The sequence below is a fragment of the Panthera uncia genome (assembly GCF_023721935.1).
Source record: "Panthera uncia isolate 11264 chromosome C1 unlocalized genomic scaffold, Puncia_PCG_1.0 HiC_scaffold_4, whole genome shotgun sequence".
In the NCBI taxonomy this organism is placed as follows: Eukaryota; Metazoa; Chordata; class Mammalia; order Carnivora; family Felidae; genus Panthera; species Panthera uncia.
Window position 1 is genome coordinate 86,174,144 of NW_026057585.1, and position 24,219 is coordinate 86,198,362.

Consider the following 24,219-nt stretch of genomic DNA (forward strand, 5'->3'; position numbering starts at 1 on the left):
TCTCTTACTGGTAAAATAAGGATGGTAATCTTTGTTCTACCTCACCAGGTTGTTTGGGAGACCAAATGAGAGGTCATAATGTCCGTAACTACATTCTGTAAAATGCAAAGCAGCACATGAATGTGAAACGGGGGGTTAACCAACCACAAAGGAATGCGTAAGCCTAATACTTATCGTTTATCGTAAGCCTCCGGTGTCCGATTTTGCGCTAGATGCTTTTCAACATTATCTGACTTTTATCCTCGCAATAACCGTGCCCAAGAGTAAGGATCCCAGTCTCGAAGATGAGGAGTAACTTGTCCAAAATGATAGAGCTAGTAAGTAAATGGAAAAGGAGGAATTGAACTGGTGTCTGGCTCCGAAGACACAGCACGCGTGTGTGTGTGTGTGTGTGTGTGAGTGTGTGTGTGTTGTGGGCAGTTGCTGGAGGACAGTCACTTCTCGCCCCGCTATTCTGATTTAGTTTCTTACAGCTGAGTAGAGCCATTTACTCAGCGGTATAACACAGCTTTCATTTGAAAAGCCTCCATTAAAGAGGCAAGAATTCAAACTTCCAAAGCTGATAAATCCAAGGGGTGATTTTTTTTTTTTTTTTTTTTTTTGTAAACCATCCAAAAAGGATTTTAAACATTATTGAATCTCCTAATGCACTTCAGGGAACCAGACTCCTGGGAGTTGGAAGGGACATTCCTCTGCTGGTTGCCCAGACCATGCCTGGAGGTTTGGGGGTTGGGGTACTCGCTATTCCCCAGAGGTCCCCCATCTCATCCTCGGATGGTTCTATTACTAATTGATCATTTATTCACTAATTAATTCCATTTAAAGTATTACCTGATCTATGACAGAGCTCTTGGGTGGAGAGCCAGGGAGACGAATCTAAACAAAATACAGTTCTAGGTCTCAAGAAACTGCATATACTAATCCCCTGTCTTCCTGTAGATGACAATAATCCTAACTCAGATGCTGATTTACAAAAATTCAGTTCATAACACAAGATTTCATTGGCTTGTGCCTTCACTAAGAGAGTAAATTCCTTCCTTCAACTTTTAATTTCAATAACCCATGGATTTTATTTTGTGCTTTCCAAAGCACAAGGACTCACTGACATCCACTTATTCAAATTAATCCCACAGTTAACCTTTCTGCAGAAAATAGCTTTGTTGTGAGTCTGCCGCAGGCAAGCCCCTGTTCTGGGTACTGTGGGGGAGGAGGGCATCTCAGAGAAACTAGGGCTTTCAGCCCTTGGAGGGACTGGATCTTTCTAGGTGCATAGCTCTGTTCAGAACGGAGTTCGTGATCCTGGCAGTAGCTGCTGGAAGAAGGAGAGGAGGGGTAGGATCCTGAGTCTGGGGAGGTCAGGGAAAATGGAGCTTGGAGTTGTGTTGGATTTGGGTAAGTGACAGGAAGTGAAAGACACTGCAAGCAAGGGGAACAGGAGAAGCATGAGGCCATCTGGCTCAGCAGAGAGTTGGTGAAGGGAAGGATGAAAGGTAGGCTAGAGCCACTTGACTTACCCTTCAGGCAGCTGGAAGCTCCCAGAAGTTTCAGTGGGGAAATGGTACAGATAATGTTTGAGAGTCGAGTAAAGTTAAGTTTAAGCTTGTAGAATGGATTCTGAAACGAGTGCAAGTATGCCGAAGATCATCCACTGGCTTCTGAACAAGTATTTGCAGCTTATTTTTAACATGATTTCATTGCCAAGAAATACAAACACCACCACTGATTTAGCATGAAAATACCTCAGAATGTGTTATGAGTTCCTCCTGCTGTTTTGTAAAATTCTCGAAACCTAGCCTTGTCGCACGGGTATCACCCCAGCTTCCGATTAAAATAAATGTTCTAGACACACAGTAAGGATCCAACAAATGCTTGTTCAACAAAAATGAGGAGAGGCGGTTTTTAGAGCAAAGTAGGAAAACAGATTAGGAGCCTGCCAACTGACTTCTCTCCTGGAGAGGCCCCTGAAAAAGAGCATTGTTCTGGAAGGTGGATCTGAATTCAAGTCCTAGCTCCCTCAGTGGCAGGCTAGTGCCTTCAGGCAAGTCACTTTCCTTTTCTGGGGCGGTTTCTTCGTTTGTAAAATGGGCTCAAATTCCACATTCTGGAGGCAGATCTGGGTTCCACCACCTCTTGTCCTGGGGTCTCTCCGAGCTTCAGTGCCCTCATCTCTGAAATGGAGAGAGTGATAGCAGTATCTCGCTAGATTGTTGTAGGATTTAAAGGAGATACCGTGTGGGAAACGACAGCACACGGATCCATAAAAAAAAACGCCCCATAAATGTTAGCTCCTCGGATTTCCTGTTCTAGAATTCTGTGATCCAGGTTACTCAACACGCAGTGATGTCTGGTGGGCGTGACACGGCACAACCAAACAACCTGGTATTTTCAGCTTGCAGAAGAGAACACCCAAAGGGGACCTAAAGACAATCTTCAAATACTTCAAAGACTGTCACGGAGAAAAAGAAAACGATGTTTTTCTATGCTTCTCCAAAGAATTTAAGTAGGCCCAGTGGGCAATGCTGTGTAAATGCCGAACAAGTTGAACTTGTCTGCAAAACGGAATGAATTGCTTTGTACGGTACTGTGTCCTCCATCACTGGAGACATTCAAACAAAAGCCGATCACCGTGTATCCACGACTTGTGCAAAGAGCTCTGAGAATGAAGGTCTATCGAAGAGCTCTTCCAATTCAGATTTTATGAAAGACCTTCTAAGATCTTTGTGATGAGACAGCATTTTGGTCCAAATAGAAGTTTCCAAAGACCAGACTCAGTATGTGTCCACATTTCAAAAGTCTAAGGGCTCATCTGTTTGCTTTGCTTTTACAGTTTCCTCATTTGGCTGTTGGATTTTAAGCAAAAGCATCCAAGAAGCAGAAGTCCTGTCTGAAATCGAGACCACCTCCTTTCGTTGTTATTCACCCTTTTTGTGTGTACAACAGACACTCTTTACAGTGAAGTCTCCCTAATTACATACAATGAGACAAGGTCAGAGATAAATGCGATATTTAAAAAAAGATTAAACATTTGTTTAAATGGTCATTTCATAATAGCTTAAAATAAATGTTTGGTTTCCTTTTTTTTTTAATTTAACGTTTATTTATTTTTGAGAGAGAGAGTGAGAGTGGGGGGAGGGCCAGAGAGAGGGAGACACAGAATCGGAAGCAGGCTCCAGGCTCCGAGCTGTCCGCACAGAGCCCGACGCGGGGCTCGAACTCATGGACCACAAGATCACGACCTGAGCTGAAGTCGGACGCCCAACCGACTGAGCCACCCAGGCGCCCCTAAATGTTTGGTTTCCTTAAAGATGATGCTATCAATATTTTCTTGGGTGCAGACACATAATTAAGATATTGGTTCAACTTTTTGTTTTAAACATACACATTTAACTTTATTTCATTGGTTGAATTTTTTAATGTTTATTTATTTTGAAAAAGAGAGCGTGTGCACATGTGTGAGCTGGGGAGGGGCAGAGTGAGAGGGAAAGAGAATCCCAAGCAAGCAGGCTCTGCGCTGTCAGCATAGAGCCTGACACAGGGCTTTATGTCATGAGCTATGAGCTCATGACCCAAGTCAAAAATCAAGAGTCGGATGCTCAACTGACTGAAGCACCCAGGCGTCCCAGTATTGGGTTCAATTTTATTGACAATTCTTAAGATTCTTTCTCATGCTCCACGAAGTGTGTTGTGCTACCCAGTGAACTCTTGTCTACATCGGCAGAGCAGATGATATAAAACAGGGAAAAATTAAGAATTCACTTATATTTAGCCCTATAATGTGGACACTGTGTTTCTAGTCCAGCAGTTTCACAAAGTAGTTCTTATTCCCCGAGCACAGGAGAAGATGTTGTGGTCCATTGTGGAGGTACACCGACTCAAGATTTCAAAACTAGTTCTATGTACGACCTTGAGAAATTTAAGTTTCCACCGTCTGACTCCTCCATCCGTAAAAAGAGAAGGTGGACCTTCAACTTCTAAGGTGCCCTCCAGTTCTCTAAAAACCCACCGTGAATGATTGGCTGTGGGATGGCAACAACACGGCCATTTCTTTGAGTGTGTGTGGATGCCCAGGCAATATTCCAGACCATATGTGCTAGAAGACCACGTGGCTGGTAGGGAAAAGAGTACCACAAATTTAAATCATCTAAGAGGTATTTTGTGTTTCACGAAGGACTAACTGTAGCAAGTTTTATGAAAGAAAACATTTCGAGCTGTAGTTCTGAAGAGCATGGATCCCATAGTTATCTTTAGATGTATCCCATAGTAAATCTTTAAAAAAAGATTCCCATTTTGCCAAGATTCAGGAAGAGCCTGACAGATAATAGGGTTCCAAAGAGAAACAGACTACGAGAATTCGCGGTAGTTAATGTTTGTAATTATAATTGACCTTGCTGGGTCTATCTTGAGGTTGGTGGTTCAGTACAGAGATACGATGAAACTTGGAATCCAAATGACTGTCAAACCAACAACATAAAATCCTGTTGCCAGAGTAAAGCCTAGTGTCAAGTCTCTATCCTCTTCCTCTTTCCTTCAATGGTGGATGCGAACTGTCGGCGTCCCGCCAGGACCATGTGTCATCGCTGAGTGACTGACTGCCAACCCCTGCCTCCCCCATCAGTGGTACTGAAGGGACACTTCTGAGCAGCCTCGTGGCTGAAATCGGGAGCTTCTCTTCCGACAGGTTCACTCCCCCTTGGGAGACCCTCAGTGGCTACTGACGCTGAAATGTTTGCAGAATTTTTGGCAAAACTGTAGAAACCAAACACAAAGCATAGCAAGAAAGAATTCTGGCCACCGTGTAGATTTAAAAACATGAAAATGTTTATATCTTATTTAACATCTGACACAGAAGAAGCCACATTTACACAGACACATTAAATCTTCAGAGCACTTGAATCACAGTTTTGGACCTTAGATATGACAAATGCTCATACGAGATGTATCCGTAATTTCTTCCGTAATTGGTTTTTACAAGTTATACCATGATAAGACTTAATTAAAGTTACTCATGTGGCATATTTTCAACATTTTATAAGTAAATCCGATGCTTACCACAATCGATTTTTGTTGCTTACACAGGAAGTTCTCATGATTTTAGTATTACACAAATCGAAGCTGAGACCACACTCAAAAATGAGCTTAGAAAATGGCATTACAAAAAACTGGGAGTGAGAAGTAAAAAACCCATGCAGGGCTGCTGCGCAGAAGTAAATCGGAGGTTTTCACTGCCATAAGTCTTCAGTGCGGCCAAACTTAAAAACCAGTCCCCTGCAAATGAAATCAGAAACATCACACCTAGTTGAGTTTGGGGCGAAAATGAGTATGTGAGATTTGGAAAATGGTGGGAAATTGGCAACAAAGAACTGCCGAGTCGTATGAAAAAAGCCATGGAACGTATCAGAATAGACACTGATCATGTGCGGTTACCCACCAACTCCACCACTGCCTTAGCTTCCAGGGGCTGAAGACGTAGGTCACCCTTAAAAAGTTAACCAGAGTTTAGTAGGTAACCATACTATCATATTCAATCCACAAACCTTTCTTGGGTGTAGATGTGTTAGACACTAGGGCTACAAAGATGAGCAAGATGCAGGGTCCCTGCCCCCAAGTTGTTCACGTTCTTGATGACACAGCGTGGTAATGGCGAGAGAGGTGAGGAAGGGGGAGGAGGTATTTATACCACGTGTCGAGGGAGCACAGAAGCCTATAGAATTTATTCAGCCTGAATGTGTTAGAAAAGGAGTCACAGGGGCAGTAATATTTGAGATGGGCTTTGAGGGGCAAGCAGGAGTCTGAATGGGAGATTTGCAGGGACAAGCTAGTTTGATGAAGGAGGAGGTTTCAGGAGAGGAAACAGTAGATCAAAAGGCAAAGAGGAAGAAAAGCCCACGGGGCCTCGGGAAGAGACCAGGAGGAAAAGCCCAGGAGACCGTGGCGTCAGGAACACGCACACACAGAACGTACAATCCAGGGTTTGGGGGGGGAGCGATCTACAGCTCTCTTCAAGGTTTCTACTTCAGAGGGGCAAGAGGGCAATTACACACATAAGAAGATACCTGTCTAGGTCTAGATCTGTAGATACACATAAAGGTGTCCGAGGTGCAGAACAGGAAGAGTCCAGTACAGCTAGATTAGAGCTTAAGGGGTAAGAAAGAGAGGGAATGGAGGTGGCCAGGATTTGGTAAGCCAATTGACCAGGGTGGCAAACTGCCCACAGGGGCTTTCCGACTCTTAAGTGAGTCAAGAGGGCAGCGCCAGCCTGTGCGCTCTACTCCAGGGGGCAACTGACCCCCCTCTCGGCCGATTTCTGAAATGGGGTTATGCTGAGCTGCGTCCCCTACTTGAAAGGAACAACTATTCGCCTCCAGCTGATGGTTGCCATGCGAGGCTCAGGATCGTCAGATCTTCCAGTTTTTGAAGAAAAGCCAAAAATTCAGATTTTGATGTAAAAATCTCTTGATTCTGAACCGTCGGCTCAATAAAACAGAAAATACCGTACAGGATAAACAAGACACAACTGTGGACAGAATCTTGCGGGATGGCCGCTAGTGTGGAGTTCTTCTGGAGACAGCTCCAAGTTTTGAAAAATTTTAACAAGGGAAATGACAGGATTGGAGCCATGTTTTTAGAAGGAAAAGTGACACAGGAAAACTGGATTCAAGGGAGGAGCCAATCAGGGATGTGAACTGCTCAGGACGGGATGGTGGTGACCGAACAGGAGAAACGGACAACAAGGGAACAAGTTTAAGACAATTCAGAGGCAGGTTCACTGGGCCTTGGATGTGGGGGGCCAGCGTGAGGGCGAAACTGAAGAAGGAAGCAGACGCCAGTGGCATATGGAGGTTTTCATTTTGTTTTCTCATCTGCTTCCCAGTTACCAGTGTATACTTAAGGTTAAGCCTACAATCCTAATGATCAGTTTACCCTTAGAAAAATAAACACTCAAGCGTCTTTTGATGAAAACAAAAATGCAACCAGGAAACGGTCTATACACTCTCGCAAGTATGTTAATTTCTCTTTATAAAGGATTTCCTAAATGCTCCAAAAAGCGATCTGGTCTCTATCTTCTGGTTAGGATGAGGGAGGCCTCCACCCTCCAGAGAGCCTGAGTGCGACACACTTCAGAATACTACCCAACAGATGTAAATTGTAATCTGAAGAGTTTCTTGGGCAAAAGCCAGTCCCTCCTACACTGTCAGATGGTCACCTTTGGTACTGACATCTGTGTCTGATTTCTGAAACCGTAACTTCTCAGCTGTTGCTGAGTATTGTTCTGTTACGAATCAGAATGGTAGGCAATCAGCTACAACTATCCTAGTAGCAGTGCCTATTTGCTGAATTTGATTTCACTTTGCTTACAGTATTTTCAAAAACCCGAATTCCTTTTCAGACTTCATAGGGACAACAGGACCAAATGAGAAACTAACCAAACTTGTTGCATATAAAAGGAATTTATCGTAATTTGGGACGAGTCGATGACTGGTTTCCGAGGTTTTGTGACATATGAAAACTGCCGTATGAACTTAGTGTTTCTTCTCTCATTGGAAGAGATACACATTTCCCGAAAATCTTCCCCCTCAATCCTCTGTTCCTCCGTGCTGTGACAGAGTGACTTCTCTGCCACCAGCAGCATCTCAGCGTGGAACCTGTTTCATCCTTTATCACTGCCAGAGTAAATAATGATAAAGAAGGCTGCTGTTTGCCCCTCCCTGGCTGGTTCTCAGTAAATCCCCTCCCTAGGAAGCTTTTCTTACGCACCCTTACGCTACCTTCCTTTGGCTGAAGTTGTGGGGTACTTAGTTCTCGGGGCACCTCTACCCCTGGGGACATACGGGAGTAGCGAGCTCAGGGTGCTTGGTCCTTCCTTACAGATGCCCAAGACTCAGCACCGCGGCTTGAAATGACAAGAAATCCTATCAACCCTGTCTTTCTCATAAGCATGCTACACTACCCTACAAAATAACAAACGTCCTCAAATTTTATTTCATACGTTGAGGAATGAGGTTTACTCATGCTGCGTTTTTGAAGTCTAGTGTTACACTCTAAAAAAAGGACGGGGGAGGAGGGAAACAGAACTAACACTAAACAACCCGTTGCGGACAGCAAAAGGAGAAAACGCCAACTGAATTCACCCCAGATTTCAAATGTCATCATCCCAGTAGAGCTGGAGCCTGAACTCGAGTCAGCCTCAGTTCTAGCCGGACGATCTCAGACAAGGAGCCTACCTTCTCTGTGCTTGTTCTCACATATAACATGGGGATGACGGGGTGTCCTCCAGAGCTGTGCCGGGGATTGGCTGAGAGCATACAGGTAAAACACTAAGAAAGGTGCCTCATGGGGCACCTGGGTGGCTCAGTCGGTTGAGCGACCAACTTCGCCTCAGGTCATGATCTCACAGTCTGGGAGTTTGAGCCCCGCATCAGGCTCTGTGCTGACAGCTCAGAGCCGGGAGCCTGCTTTGGATTCTGTGTGTGTGTCTCTCTCTCTCTTTCTTCCTCCCCCGCTCATGCTCTGTCTCTGTCTCAGAAATAAACATTAAAAAAAAAAAAGAAAGGTGCCTCGTGCATAATAATTGCTCAATGAACTTTGGTCATTATTATTTTCCACATAAAATCAGTGGCTTAACTTTTTGTTATTGTTGTTTAAATTCTTTGGGTTTTCTCCACTAGTTTTATAAGAATGACCCAAAGATGTTGTGCCTCTTGCCACTCCTAAGTTCACACTTTTTTTTTTTAAGGTTAATTTATTGAGGGGGGGGGAAGGAGGGAGAACCAGCAGGGGAGGGGCAGGGAGAGGGGGACAGAGGATCCGAAGTGGGCTCTATGATGACAGCAGAGAGGGGCTCCAATCATGAACTGCGAGATCATGACCTGAGCTGAAGTCTGATTCTCAATGAACTGAGCCATTCAGGCGTCCCTAAGTTCACATTTGTCTTATTTCCAAACTGATTTTATAAAATTCCAAGAATTCCTGGTGAAGGAAGAAGTCTGAATATCACTGCTGAATGTTACTGAATGGCAACAATTAGCATTTCACGAGTGGTTCAAGTAGATACGGGGCTCCGATTTCCCCTTTTGGGGGGGTGGGTAGGAAGGAGCAGAGAAGGAAAGTCTGACCATGGACTATCCTACAACATACAGTAGTGTTTGAACCTTTTTTTGATTAGGGACTTCTTTGAATATCTGGTGAAAGCCATAGATCTCTTCCCAGAAACAAGCTGAAACACCAGTGTCTTGCATATACAAATGTCTGGTGGTTCCCCATCTTCAGATCCCTACTCATGGTATGATGGTTAAGAATCCCTGATGCAGAAGATAAAGAGAAGCTGTGGTGGGGCTGGGGTTGGGGAGGCTAAGGGCAGGGAAAAGGGCAGACCCTTAGTTTCCCTAAAGAGTGAACACTGAAGAAGATTATTGATAAACGTATTAAGGTTTTTAGGGGATTTTTAAAAAATTTTTTAAATGTTTATTTATTTTTGAGAGAGACAGAGAGAATGCGAGTGGGTTAGGGGCAGAGAGAGAGGGAGACACAGAATCCGAAGCAGGCTCCAGACTCTGAGCAGTCAGCACAGAACCCGACACAGGGCTCGAGCTCACGAGCTGTGAGATCATGACCTGAGCTGAAGTCAGTCACTCAACCGACTGAGCCACCCAGGTGTCCCTTTTTAGGGGATTTTTTAATCTTTTAATTTGTCATTGCATCAGAAGGATAAAGAATGTTAGGACTTCTCCACACCTCAAATCTCATGCATAAGTTCTAGTAACACCAAGGATAGAAAGAACTATAAAATGCACTCGGAAACAAAATTGTAAGGAGAAAGGGTTTTAAGCAGGCTTTCACTGAAAGCAACTGTTAGAGATACAGATTTAACATGAACATCGTCCTGATGAATGGAGAAAGAAGATGTGGTATATATACAGATACAATGGAGTATTACTCGGCAATCAAAAAGAATGAAATTTTGCCATTGGCAACTACGCGGATGGAACTGGAGGGTTTTATGCTAAGCGAAATGAGTCAGAGAAAGACAAATATCATGACTTCACTCACATGAGGACTGTAAGATACAAAACAGATAAACATAAGGTAAGGGAAGCAAAAATAATGTTACAACAGAGAGGGAGACAAACCATAAGAGACTCTTAAATACAGAGAACAAACTGAGGGTTGCTGGAGGGGTGTTGGGTGGGGGGATGGGCTAAATGGGTGATGGGTTATTAAGGAGGGCACCTGTCAGGATGAGCACTGGGTGTTATATGGAAGTGATGAATCACTAAATTCTATTCTAAATTCTATTATATATATATATATTTTTTTTTATTGGAAAAAAAAGAATGTAAACACTCTTTTTAAAGAAAAGAAACATAGGCAAATAATAAAGAATAAAATAAAATGAACATAGTCAGTGTTACGTAACTAAATCTACACAAATCATAGTTCTTCATTAAAGGGGACATGGTTGCAGTTTAAAAAACCAGTGTATGTTCCCAAGGTTGGCAACGAACCAACTCACGTATTAAAATATCTTTCTCGGCCTCATTCTTTACATGTTACGACATAGCATGGGGGAGGGGCACTGGACAGGGTAAATTTAAGCAACTAAATATAGTAAGTGACTTAAAAGAAACAATTATAAAAAAAGAATTAAGGAAATAGGATGAAGAATGCAAAAGAAACTTACCCAAAAAAGATGAAGGCATTTTGGAAAAATACAGCAATTCCAGGATATACAATGGCTTTTTCTGTAAAAATAGTGGCAAACATTTAGTTTCTGATATACTGGTGAACAGCGGTTTTCCTGCCTTACATAATTAAATTTTCTAGTAACCATGGTTGGTTTGAATATTTATTAAATGATGTAATACGTGTGACAGAGTCTAGCACTGGTTTAGTAAGTGATTCCTTCAATTAACAAATATTTAGCAAATGCATATTATGTTCAGCACCGTTATGTGCTGAGAATGTGGCAGTAAATAAAACAGGCAAAATATTTTTCATCTTCATGAAGCTAAACAATGTAGAAAATAAGGAGAAACAAATGAAGTGGGAAAAGGTAACAGAAGTGTAGTGAATGATGACATTTAAAAAAAATGTTTATTTTTTTTATTTTGAGAGGGAGAGAGCACATGAGTGGGGGAGGGGCAGAGTGAGAGGGAGAGAGAGAATCCCAAGCAGGCTCCCTGCTGTCCACACAGAGCCCGATGTGGGGCTTGATCCCACAAACTGTGAGATCAGGAGTAGAGCTGAAATCAAGAGTTGGACACTTAACCAACTGAGCCACCCAGGTGCCCCCAGCTGCCCCTCGAATGATGGTATTTTATACAGGTGGCCAGGAAGAGCTCACAAGAAGGTGACACTGGCATAAGGTCAGGGGGGATGTGAGGGTAGGGACCATGCAGAAGCAGCAGAATAGAGGGCACAAACACCTGGAGGTGGGAACATACGGGCACATGAGAGGAATGGTCATGTGTGCAAAAGAGAGAAAAGCAGGAGACAGATCAGAAAAGTACGAGGGGCGAACTGGGTGTGCGTGCGTGTGCGTGAAGATCCTATAGGGCTCTGCAGTCATGGTGAGGGCTCTGGTTTTCATTCTGAGGGAGATGAGAAGCCAATGGAGGGTCTGAGCAGAAAAGTAACATGAGCTGACATATTTTAAGAGGATTCCTCTGGCTGCTGTGTTGAGGGGATGGGAGAGTAAAAGGGTAAGGGGAGAAACAGAGACCAAAGCGGAAGCTATTTCAGGAAGTCGGACAAGAGACTACAAGGGATTGAATGAGGGTGGCAGTAATGGAGATGGCAAAAAGTGGTGGGATTCAGGGGGCGCCTGGCCGGCTCAGTCAGTAGAGCGTGCAACTCTTCTTCTCGGGGTGGTGGGTTCAAGCCCTACACTGGGTGTAGAGATCACTTAAAAATAAAATCCATAAAAATAAAGTGGTGGGATTCAGGATATATTTTAACAGCAGAATCAATAGGATTTGCTGATGGACTGATGTGGGGTGAGAGAGAACAAGAGGTATCATCTTTGACAGGCCTTAATCACCCAGTTTTTGGCCTAAACATTTGGAGGGACAGAGTAGCCACTAGTGACTGCCAGGGGAACATTTGTTCCAATTTATCCCAGACTGAAGCTGAAATTCTCCTAAGTTTCTACTACTGGAGCCAAGGTGTGATGAATAGATAAATTATCAACTTTTTCTCAGAATAGTTTTAACTTAATCTGATTACCGTAACAGCTGGTTTGCATAGGCCTTCACTACTACAGGGCCACATTAAATATTCCATATTAGTGGTAACAATGGCTCATAAAGATCCTACAGAAAGGCAACTTATAAAATTACACATCTCCTGATAATAATTCTCAAAGCATAACTTGACTCCAGAAGCCTTTAGGAAAAAAAAAATCACTAAAAACTCTAGGAGATAAACACTTTCCTACAAAAAGGGGCTCTGTATTAATAACAGCTATATCCAGGAAAGAAGAATTACAAATAATATTATTTACTTCTTTGAGCTCTTTTATGTTTTCAGTATTCTACAATAAACAAGTATTATGGAATTCAGATAAAAAAGTAACATTTTTGTTTTTAAAATATGGTGATAAAAGATTTTGTAGCAGCAAGAGAACTACTTAAGTTATCACGTAAAATGCAGAAACCTGTGTTCGAAACTTTATAGTATGATTATAACTACACAAAAACACAAAAGAAGAGACCAAAGGAAACACACCAAAACATTTCAGAGCAGTACGTTATTATAGTCTGCTATACTTGTTTTTTTTCTTTTCTACATTTTTGGTAACATGGTTTGAGTGATAACTTACATGAGCAACAAAAAACATACATATTTAAAAAAGACTATCATTCCTGTCTATAAGACTTAAAAGATCTTCCTAAAAATTCAGGAAACCCACGATTTTCATCCAAGAATTACATTTTGTTCAAAGAAATAAAGGGTTAAAATATGGGCTAGTTTAGATCTCTGCTGGTCCAGTTTTTGCAAATCATTAATACCATATTTTTACTGTGAGAAGCATAGTCAATTTTACCTGGAACATTAAGGGATTTTCGTATTTTTCCGGGGTCCCTCAAGGTGAAATTTCAACCAGGGATCTAAGAGCAGGCCTTTTCCTGTAGGCCTTGCTTTAAAGTGGCCTGATACTTGCACATTAAGTGCTCATTTACTTTCTATCTAGAAGGAGATGATGTCATAGTACCAGGGAGGCTAACCTCAATAAATTTTAATTATAGGATGTTAGAGCTTTGCATAGGTATCATTCATCAAGTCAAAACTTGCCAAATAGCTTGAGAACATATATATTCTGCTTTTGAGGTTTTTGGAAGCCAACGAGAAGCAAGGTTTGGAGCTGTGTCCCATTACTTCTAGGCTCTATTCGAAGGAAAAAAAAAAACCAGAAGAAAGGAATACCAAAAACATACCAAACGAACAAAATACTGGTAGGGTGAAGGGAGTTCCCAGGCATAAATGCTAGTAGCTGACCCATCTAGATAAAAAAAAAAATAAAGCTTTATTCTAAAATAACCTGGAGTGCCTGGGTGGCTCAGTCGGTTAAGCCTCCAACTTCGGCCAGGTCAAGATCTTCTGGTTCATGAGTTCGAGCCCCACATTGGGCTCTCTGTTGTCAGGACAGAGCCCGCTTTGGATCCTCTGTATTTCTCTCTCTCTGCCCCTCCCCAGCTTGTTCTGTGTCTCTCTGTCTCTCTCTCTCTCTCTCGGAATAAATAAACTTACAAAAAAAAATAAATAAAAATAAAAAAACCAACTTTTGAGGCGCCTAGGTGGCTCAGTCGGTTAAGCGTCCAACTCTTGGTTTCGACTCAGGTCATGATCTTACATCTCATGGTCTGTGAGACTGAGCCCTGGGTCCGGCTCCAAGCTGACAACACAGAGCCTGCTTGGGATTCTCTCTCCCTTGCTCTCTGCCCCTCCCCCGTGCATGCTCACTCTCTCTCAAAATAAACAAATAAAATAACCAACTTTAATGCACAACTTCAGTAATCCACTGAAGTAAAATGTAAACTATTTTCTCTTACCTTTAGCAACATAACCTCCAAAGAGAATCCACATAGATGCAATCAGAGATCCAAAGGCCAGCATGAAACCAATGAACAGCCAGATGCGAGCACCTTAAAAGAAATAACATTTTACCAGAATTGTTTCTCATGTGGCAGCAGTCAGTTCAATCAACTTTTCAAAAGGAAAGCAAAAACCAAAACAGAAAAAATGTATCATTGCCATTTAAAATCTAAAATAAGAATGAAAGATGTGCTGAGTATCTTGCATCAGTGCAGACGTTGGCCTTCTTCCTGTTGGCTGGTCTGTATTCTAAGTGCCTATAATTAATCTCCTTAAATATGAATACTGAGAAAAACTCTTCAACCATCCTATAAAAATCTCACAAAATATGTTTCGTATTTACAGGCTCATTCTCCATATATTTTTAGAAATTGTACTCCAAAATTTAGACTCCTCCAAGAGAACTTTGAGGCAATAACATGTGTGTACTGAGCAAAAAATTCATATTCAGTGATAGATGAATAGGTAAGTCAGGCAGCAAAATAAATTCAAACTTACTGTGACTGGTGCTTAGGAAAGCTACATTAAAGTTATGTTAATAGAGGAGGACAAACAAGGTTTAAATCACATTTATATAATATTTATGAAGATTTGCTATAAAATAAACAGCCCTTAGATGAACTGACATGACTTTAATTGGCACGAATACATTTTAATAAAAACACTGCCCTCTTCCATACAGCAAAGCAAATAGAATGCTGTATTTACTTTCTGATTTCATCTCCAAAACATAAGAGAATTATGAAAATAATAAGCTGACAGTTTTAGATATGGTATTAAATACAACGGACTCTGGCCCCCCGAGCTGTGCTAGCTAACCAACGTTAGTCAGAGATGCGAGGGCCACATTCTAGTCCTGGCTCTAGCTATCACTGGCTTAGCAGTATCAGCGCTGGCCGCTAACATCTGTCTGTTCGTTTACAGTTCACGGTTATGGCAGTCAGGGCTCCTGTATCTCTGCTACTTAAGTTCATCTGCAGAGACAGTGAACCAGAGAGTCTGAGAGTGTAGATCGGAGCTGACTCCTGCAGCTTCTCCTGTTTCATTAAAAAAAGAAAAAGAAAAAAAGTCACCTGAATTTTGCCTAAATGTATTTATTTGTAGGTTTCCTTTTTGTATGGATGTAATATTTTGTTTACCATTTAAAGTGCTTACTAAATGTGCCCCCCCATGTCTTTGCGTATACTGGACTCTCGAGGAAGCCGACCCACACACATGCTGAATTTGGCCTCCCTTGGGTGCGCGGCCCAGGAGTCTCAGTGGGGAGGGAAGGGAGTGGGTGAACCTAAGCACCAAAATTCTATTACTCTACTCCGTTCTGCAAGATGCAAAGAGTTCTGGACGTTGGTTACACAATGATGTGAATGCGTTCACGACTACTGAACTGTACACTTAAAAATGGTCAAGATGGTACATTTTATGTTGTGTATTTCAAAACACACCCCAAATACTATGATTCTAAACTATTTCAAAAATGCCAATCCAATCAAGTAAGGCTGGCAAAAAAGAGAAGAAAATAATTTATATGGTATAGCTTAAAGTACCAGAAGTTCTATCTTGCACATGGATTCTTTTATTAGCTATTGTCTTTTACCGTCCATGGTACGTATTATTGCATGGGGTTATATACTCAAGACTGTGCACACTATACTATACAGCCGACTTCGATTAAATGTGACTTGTACCTTATGCCTTGAAACCTATAGCCTCTGTTCTAGACAGGCCTCCATCCTATTTCTGAGGTGAAGGGGTTAGACGAGTGGTCCTTCCAGGTAGAATTCTCACTTTTAAGGATGTATACGGTAAGATGTCGTTTACACCTATTTACCTGTTTGACCCAGGCAACCTTCACTGTAACTATCACCTCGGACTTGTCCATTTGATACTGCATTAATCCTGTGTGAATAAAATAAAGCCAAGATATCACGGTCTTTGACTCCAAGAGGAAACTACTACCCACGACATCAAATCACCAGAGCCGATAAGCTAGAGTGCCTCAAATGCAAGGTGAGGCCTCATGAGTCTTGAGCAATGGGCTCATGTAAACGTAAGCAAGTCCCTTGAAGCAGATACCGTCTAAGCAGTGGTGACAGCCGCCAGACCAGCAGAATTAACATCACCCGGGAACTGATTACAGAGAAAATTCCCCAGCCCCACCCTAGACTTACTGAGGCAGAAACTCTGGGCAAGGGGCCCAGCAATTTGAGTTTTCACAAGTCCTTCAGGTGATTCTGATGCTTACTAACATTTGAGAGCGACATTTTCAAAATTATGTCTCATTTGTTAAAGTTTGAGAGTGAAATCCTCAAAACGATCTTGCTAACATGGAACCATCTTTAGCTTTGGTTCTATCTAGCTTTCCATTTGTGCAAACGCCACCTGTAACATGCATGCTGACAAAACAGAGAGGGCATGGTCCCTAGACAACCCCAAAGTACTTAAAATTGGCTTAGGAATCAGGGGTTTTTTTGGTGGTAATTCTGTACTAAGGTCCAATGTTTGGAGAAATAATTCTACTTCAAGCAAAACAACAGCTTTTTGCTCGGAAGACATTATCAAAGGGATTCAAGTGGTAAAATGTTGGGGTTTTTTTTAGCCCCTGATACACGTTCCAAACAGGAAATCTTTCGTTAACTTTCACAGAGAACCACTCTAAATCGAGATAACCTGGCTTTCTTTAGAAGTAATTGTTCAAAATTTAAACATCACAGGACAATGTTAACAATATAGCAAGTTAAGAAGTTATAAAATTTTATACACACTATTATCTGTGTGTATACCTATATATCTCTCCACTCGTGCGTGTGTGTGTATGTGTGTATGTGTGTGTGTGTGTGTGTGTGTGTGTGTGTGTGTGTGTGTGTCTACCACTAGAATGTAAGCTTCATGAGGGCAAGGACTGTGTCTACCTTGTTTCCCATTTTTATTCTCAGTGCCTGGCACAGGGCTTGGCACACAGCAGGTGCCCAATAAATGTGTTGACTATGTGAACCCTAATTTTTTAAATAATAATATGAAGTCATAATTATTCTTTCAAATTTAAGTTTTAAAATGATCAAAATACTCATAATTATGTTCAGTGATCTCTATTATCAACCACATTATCTGGTACATAAAATAAATACATTTTAAAACAAGCATAGGATTTTTTTTAATAAAAATTTTTAAAAATGTTTTACTTATTTTTTAGAGAGGAAAAGAGAGAGAGAGAGAGATAGCGCACAAGCAGGTGAGGGACAGAAAAAGAGAGGGAGAATCTGAAGCAGTCTCCAGGCTTTGAGCTGTCAGCACAGAACCCAACGGGGGGCTCGAACCTACCAACCATGAGATCGTGACCTGAGCCAAAGTTGGACGCTTAACCTACTGAGACACCCAGGCGCCCCAAACAAGCTTAGTGTTTTTTAAAAATGCAGATGTTCTTGGGTTAGTGGTACTTTGCTCTTATTTTTCTCCTTGCTGAGCCATCTCAATAAACTTTCTGGCCCTCTGTCAAACAGTCACGCCCCTGCCATGTCAGTGTCCACTATCAGGCACATTCTGAAATGAACAATCTCCATTTGCTCTCTGGCATTAGTAATTTCACATATAATCTCAAACTTACACAAAAGATGTCAAGTACAGTTCAAGTAAATTTTGAAAGTTGCCAAGCTGATGCTCCATCACCCTAGAAATGTGTATGTGTTTCCTACAAACAAGACAGTTTCAGAGAACAATACAAGCCTCGAAACTGGGATACTAACAATGATGCATGACCACCATCTCCTCTTCAGACGTCATTCAAGTTCCCCAGTTGGCCCAATAATGCTCTTAACAGCAAAAGAGCAGAATCATGAAACACATTTTGTTCTCATGCCTCTTTAGTCTCCTCAGTTTTCTCTGGCTTTTATGACCTTGACCCTTTACTCCAGCCATCCTGGTCTCCTGGCCATGGAGCCTCTGTCCTTGCTATTCCATAGGACTGGAATGATCCTCTCTCATATAGCCCCACAATCACCTCCTTCATTTCTTCAAGTCTTTCCTATGAAAGCGCCTTCTTCATAAGGCCTTCCTTGACTCTACTGAAAATTTCTGTACCCTTGCTGACATCTATCTGCCTTCTCTGTAGCACTTCCTGGTATCTCACAGGCTATATATACAATTTATTTCTCCTTGGTTACTCTCTGCCTCGCTCATTTGAGTATAAATTCCATAAGTGCATGGATTTCCTCCTGTTTTATTCACTGCTGTATTTCCTATACCTAGAGCAGAGGCTGGAACTTAAAAGCTTAAAGAATATTTGTTGGCTGAGTGAATAAACAAACGCTTAGACAAAGGACACGGTTTCTGACCTAAACGTAAAGTCACAAACATCAGCAGTACAGAAGGAAGAGGAGAGAGGAGAGAAGCTGGGGGTGGGAGTGGAAGAGGAGAGGTGGAAGGGAGAAGAGGAAAGAGAACGGTTGCTTTTCTTTGTAAGTCCTCCTCTGCGAGTTGACTTTTAATCCATGTCCAATACGTTGATGACATTTAAAAATATGAACTCTACTCGGCTACATGTAAGACATTTTTATTTTGTGGCGATCTACGTAAGTAGTGTGGACAGTGACACTTACATGAGGAAGGCTATGGTTGCTATGACACCACAGGCGTGGTACGAGTGGTTGAATTCTTCCATGGTGGGGTAAATGACAGCTGCATCTATGATAATCCACCAGCCTGTAAAAAACTAAAGCAGACACACACAAAAAATGTGACACTAGTGAGAAATTACAGTAACTTCCTATCTTACTAGCTAAAAAGAAAGCAAAGTATCTAAGAGACCCCTTCAGATGAATTTCAAGATTTTCTTAAATGTTCCAGCAGTTTCTCGCATATAATGTGCACGTGGCTTAACCCCTGAGGAAATATTTGATACCCTTAAGTCGGCCAGCAATTACCATGTAACACGAACTTCTTTTCTAAGCCCACTTTGGTCATTATTTTATATTGTTGTAATAAAGTCTGTCATCTTCTTGTGTGAACTGGAAATAAGTTGTAATAATCTCATGGCGGGAGAAAGGAAAAAAGTGATTCACATGCCAATCGACAGAAGGAGTAGCTTGTTGCTGATGTTATAAGCTTCCAGAAAGATGTTATCACTGAAGACAAAAAAAAATTATTCAAAACAGTATGGGGAATAGTGATTGTTGGCAGCATTTGAGCTGTCCTCTTGGTGTCGTGAGATAGGTAAGGGCCAGCAGTTCACTTTTCCTTTTGATGCATTATAGTGCGGTGTATGGTTGCTTTTACGTGTGAGGTTAAATTCAATTTAAACACGAAGTTATCATTTATCTTAATTGAATTTGGTTCTGGATATTATCAAGGGCCAATACATAAGGAAAAACTACACAAATATTAGCTAACCACAAACTTAAGAGTAAAATATTAACCAAATTCTGGTAAGTAACTGAGAAGGTTTTGAAAATAACACCGTACCCTACCCCCATTCCCAATCATGACCCAGTTAGCTCTGGGAACTGCCATCTTCTGGCAAGTCTTTAAAAATAACTAATTTAGGCTGATCAAATTATTTTTATCAGGTTACAGACAGCTCCATACTCTATTAATGACATTTTTACCGGCTAGCCCGAGTACCTCTCATTTTTTTATCCTCATCTCAATGCTTTTATTCAAGATATTTTCTTCATAAACTAAAATGTAAAGGTTTTTTTTTTTTTTTGGATGTTTGTAAGAGCAGAATTTCTACAGTAGTTTTTTTTTTTTTTTTTTTAAGATTTTATTTTTAAGTAATCTCTATGCCCAATGTGGGGCTTGAACTCACAACCCCGAGATCAAGAATCCCATGCTCTACGGACTAAGCCAGCCAGGTGCCCCTCTACAGTAGTTTTATACTTTACTGTTACTTTGGAAAAATATAGGGTAATCATTTTTCATAAATTATAAATGTCAGAGACTAGGCAAAGAGGAGATATTTGAACTCGGATTTTCTTTTTTCAAGATTTATTTTTAAGTAATCTTAACACCCAGTGTGGGGCCCGAACTTAAACCCTGAGACCAACAGTCACATGCTCCACTGACTGAGCCAGCCAGGAGTCCCTAAACTTAGATTTTTGTTTGTTTATTTAAAATCCATTATTTAGAGCACATGACCACATAAGAGCATAAAACACAAATATCAGATGCCTTGAGGGATTTGCAATGTAAATAAAAATTTTACCCTATAGATTACTTCTCGGCAATACACTTTAATGAGTTTCCTGTTTGGTTTTTGTTTTTCAATGAGATTGAGAAGAAAGTTAACTCTGGATTATGAAAAAGTGTAACCATCTCTCTCCACTGGTTTTGACCTGTTTCTTTCTTAAACACTTTCTGGTTACTTAATGTACTGACAAAAAGGAGGCATTACTCGTATAATGAATAAATGTAGAAACCATTACTGTCTTATATACTATGCATTTAAAGAAAACCAACCATTCTACTAATCAATATCAAACCATAAGGTCAACTCTTAAAATGGAATAACTCAACCCCCGCATAAACAAAACATCAACATTTGTTAAAACAAATTTAGTGGTCAAAGATAAAATCAATAGTACATATTTAAAAACCTCCTACAGAATTCAAAACACACAAAAACAAACAAAATAACGAATGGCCAAATTACCAATGACACTTACTAGAACACCAGCAGCAATGGAAGCAATAGTATTGCGCTTTTCCCCCCAGTCAATGCATTCTGAGCATCTCAAGCCTTCTAGAAATCCAGACATTTTTTTCAAGTCACTTAAAAAAACAAACACAAAAATCAATTAAATAAAGTACTTCTATTTACTTGCTTCAAACATGACTTCTGTTCCTAGAAGATAATTAACGGTTCAGGGATAACTGAATCAAAGTGAAAGACTTTATTTTGGCTACATATGCTTCTTCAGAATATTTAATTTTTGATGAATTTCCACATCAAAACTTTGGAAAACAAAATTTAGATTCATTTAGCTTATTATTTTTTTAATTTAAAAGATGGTTTTGGTATATTTAAGAACTAGGAACAAAGGTGGGTATCCAAATATTGAAAAATTTTATAACGATGATTAATTTTAATTCCAAACTAAGTTATTATGTGATTTTAACATTTACAATCCAGGGGCACTAACATAATGGAGAGACAATGATAGACTTTGGCTGAGGTAAAGCATGCAGTTAGATGAAAAAATACTTGTATTATTTCAAATAATACTTGTAAATTATTATTTCAAAAATACTTGTAAAATTTTCACATTTTATCATAGGACATGTGTTTCTACTCAGATTAAGAAGTTAAACACTGCCCTACAGGTCTTCTACTCACATCCCGTCCTTTCACTTCATTATTTTTTCCTTCTCCAACCTTTTGTTTTAGTGTCACTTCCAGTAAAGAACACCAATTTCATGTTAATATCTGTTTCTGATTCTAACAGATGTTTTCCAGCCAAAAGAAAGCACAAAATTGAAGTTAATACTAATTCAGACACGAAAACATCCGCTGTGATGAATCCCGACCTAACAAATTACATAAAACCATTCCTGCGAGCAGACCTAGGCAGACCTGGCCTAAAACCCATCCGGATTATCTCTATTTCAGAGCATGAAAAAGCCTGAATTACGTATAACTTGCTAATTATCAAGACACACCCAAACTCCTACAGCGACTCTGAACCCGTCTGTTCAACTACTCTTGTAGCCAGCAATCCTGATTGTCCAAAAACTTGACATTCTAAAAAAGAGCCATGAGTCCAATCGTAACATCCCTTTTAAGCATTAAATATTAAAAACTGAGATTGTAACCAATACTAATATGTTTTTAAGACAAGCCCAGTTTTGACCATTCACCTTTGTTTTTCCCTGGGAGGAAGAGCAATCCAGTTTGTGTTAGTTTCGGTTCGCCTCAATGTCCCCGCCCCGAGCCCATCCGAGTCCACTTTTCTCAAGTTTATTACCGTCACACTGCCGCACAAACCCCGCCCCCAGGCTCGGGATTCTCGGTCCGCAGCGGACACGGGCTGGAAGGATGTGGGAACTCGTTCTAGCGCGGCCACCCCCTGCCGCGTGAACCCGCCGGTGACACTCCCTTTCGGGGGCTGTTTCTCCAACCCTAAAGGAGGGGACCACGGAGACGCCGCAGGGACCCCGCGACGTCCCGGGGAGGGGCGCGGTCCGGCAGCCGGACGGAGGAAGCGTCCGGGAAGGGTCCAGGGAGGCACAACCCGAGCCCGCAGCCTCCCAGAGGGTGGAGGCGATGACTCGGTCGGCACCCGCCGGGCAGACGGCCCCGGGCCCGAGCCCTCTCCGGCCTGTGGCGGCGACCCCCTCCCCCACTCCCGCCCGGCACTTACGGCCAGCCCCGCCAGTGCAGTGAGTCCCGAGCCAGGTGTCACGCCGCGCGCGGCCGCCTCACTTTCCCCTAGTTTGCAGCCAAGAAAACAAAACAGCCACCCGCCGCCGGGTACCCGGATGAAGCAGCACCGCCCCCCGGGGCTCGGTCGCGCATGCGGAGACTGGGGCGGAGGGGGCGGCGCGGAGGGGGAGGGGAAAGGGCAGACGGAGGCCGGCGGGAACCAGTGCCCTGCGCCAAAGGGGGCTGGTGCTCCGGGCGCTCGTGGCGTTTCGAAGATGGGTGGGCTAGCCTGAGTATGCCTTCCCGGCAGAGGTGTGAAAAGTCGCCCTTGGTCTTCAGCTTTCCGAAAAGGGAGGCGTCTGTTGGGCCCTGTATCTGTCCTGTGTGAGGTGGTAAATTTTCGAGGGCTGCGGAGGGCCCTGCAGTTATCTCAGGCCTGCGGTGGCGGGAAAAAGTGCCGGTCCGCGTGGGGCAAAGAGTGGCTCTGGGTTTGCAGCCCCCGCCCCAGCTTTAAGTTGTTGAGGGTGTTTGTTTCTTTCTTTTTATTTGGTTATTTTAGAGAGAGAGTGGGGGAAGGGGCAAACAGAGAGAGAGAGAGGGAGAGAGAATCCCAAGCAGGTGTCCTGCTCAGCACTGAGCCGGATGGGGGACTTGAACCCACAACCCAAGAATCAAGACCTGAGACGAAATCAAGAAGAGGCTCAACCCAGTGAGCTACCCAGGAATGCCCGAGTTCTAGGTTTTTGAGTCTTATTTTCTCAGTGCCTGACCCGGCCCTCATTGTAGCTCCGCCTCCAGAAGGGGCGGGGTCAGTCCCAGGAGGCAGGGACCACCCAGGTGAGGGCGTGGTGTACTGTGCAGTCCAAATCCGCGTGCTGACCCTCGTCTGGGGCTTGGCCTCCACCCCCCCTCCCCGCCCCCACCCTTTGCTTTAAGGCCGGGTTTCTCAGCCAAGCCACTGCTGACATTTGGGGCCTGATAATTTTGTATATGGGGGCTTGTCCTGTGTACTGTAGGGTGTTTATCTGCATCCCTGACCTCTGCCCACAGGATGCCGGGGTTATTCCTGCTGTTGTGACAGCCAAAAATGTCTCAAGACTGCCAAATATCCCGTTGGGGGGAGGGGAGTCATCTAGGTTAGAGCCGCTGTTAATACCGGTTTGGGGGAAGTGACCCTTTTCAAAAGCAGGAAGCAATGAAGTCTTGATTACAAGAACCACTTGTGGCCTGGCTCGCCTGCTCTTCTCCCAAGAAGTTCTTGGTCTTGCTCCATCGGCTCTAGCCAGAGGTTCTCCCGGAGTCGGAGCCGCCCCAGAGGAGGAGCAGGTCCAGGTCCAGAAGGCGCCACCAGAAAAAGCACGGGCGCCACTCGTGGTCTTACTCGCTGAGCGGGTGGAGTTCTCGCAGCAGGTCCGGTCCTGCGGGAGGGTTGTATTACTACGGGATCACTCGGGGGCAACAGTACTATGGCTTAGGGTATAATACGATAGCCCAGGGTGTACCCGAAAGAACGCAGTGGTTGGAGGAAGAAATCCAGCAAGAGGTCGCGGAGCAGAACCCCGTTTTGCTTAAGTTAAAGGTTGCGCGTGTCATTTGTCGTCAAGAGGGGCGCAAAGTTCACCTTTTTTACATGTGGGGCTACAGTGTATGAGGAAGCTGGGAACCAAGGTTGTTGTGTCCTTTAATTTCTTTGATTTCCTTTGATGCATACAATGTAGCTTTGTGTTTTGCGGGGGGTGGGGGTGGGGGCATTAGCTGATTAGTAGGCAAAACTG

General features: G+C 42.6%; 2 protein-coding genes across 5 annotated transcripts in view; one reads left to right on the forward strand and one right to left on the reverse strand.

Annotated features, from left to right (window-relative positions):
* LOC125912937 (RH-like protein) overlaps window positions 1-3,086 on the forward strand; it is a 37,636-nt gene extending 34,550 nt beyond the window's left edge. The window contains exon 10 of the mRNA XM_049617770.1: window positions 2,828-3,086. Coding sequence (XP_049473727.1) covers window positions 2,828-2,854 — 27 coding nt within the window. The 3' untranslated portion in view covers window positions 2,855-3,086. The remainder of the gene's footprint in view (window positions 1-2,827) is intronic.
* Window positions 1,634-22,598, reverse strand: TMEM50A (transmembrane protein 50A). 4 transcript variants are annotated; one of them, XM_049617776.1, is made up of 7 exons: window positions 22,443-22,598; window positions 20,748-20,853; window positions 18,684-18,796; window positions 15,920-15,987; window positions 14,049-14,141; window positions 10,679-10,739; window positions 1,634-2,168 (listed from the first exon to the last, which is right to left on the reverse strand). In XM_049617776.1, the coding sequence occupies exons 2-7, from the start codon at window positions 20,838-20,840 to the stop codon at window positions 2,015-2,017; spliced, it is 582 nt and encodes a 193-aa protein (XP_049473733.1). In that variant the 5' UTR covers window positions 20,841-20,853; window positions 22,443-22,598; the 3' UTR covers window positions 1,634-2,014. The 4 variants fall into 4 exon arrangements, with proteins under 4 accessions (XP_049473733.1, XP_049473734.1, XP_049473735.1 ...); XM_049617777.1 differs by lacking the exon at window positions 22,443-22,598 and adding an exon at window positions 21,940-22,403 and having other exon boundaries at window positions 1,636-2,168; XM_049617778.1 differs by lacking the exon at window positions 1,634-2,168 and adding an exon at window positions 3,620-5,265 and having other exon boundaries at window positions 22,443-22,589.
* Between the last annotated feature and the right edge of the window lie 1,621 nt (window positions 22,599-24,219).

Excerpts from the sequence above, each read along its gene's own strand:
- TMEM50A (XM_049617776.1), bottom strand. The coding sequence starts at position 20,840 with ATGTCTGGATTTCTAGAAGGCTTGAGATGCTCAGAATGCATTGACTGG. Across the intron at positions 15,988-18,683 it reads GCAACCATAGCCTTCCTCAT|GATTAATGCAGTATCAAATG; the intron begins GTAAGTGTCACT and ends TTATTCACACAG. Across the intron at positions 10,740-14,048 it reads TGGAGGTTATGTTGCTAAAG|AAAAAGCCATTGTATATCCT; the intron begins GTAAGAGAAAAT and ends CTATTTTTACAG.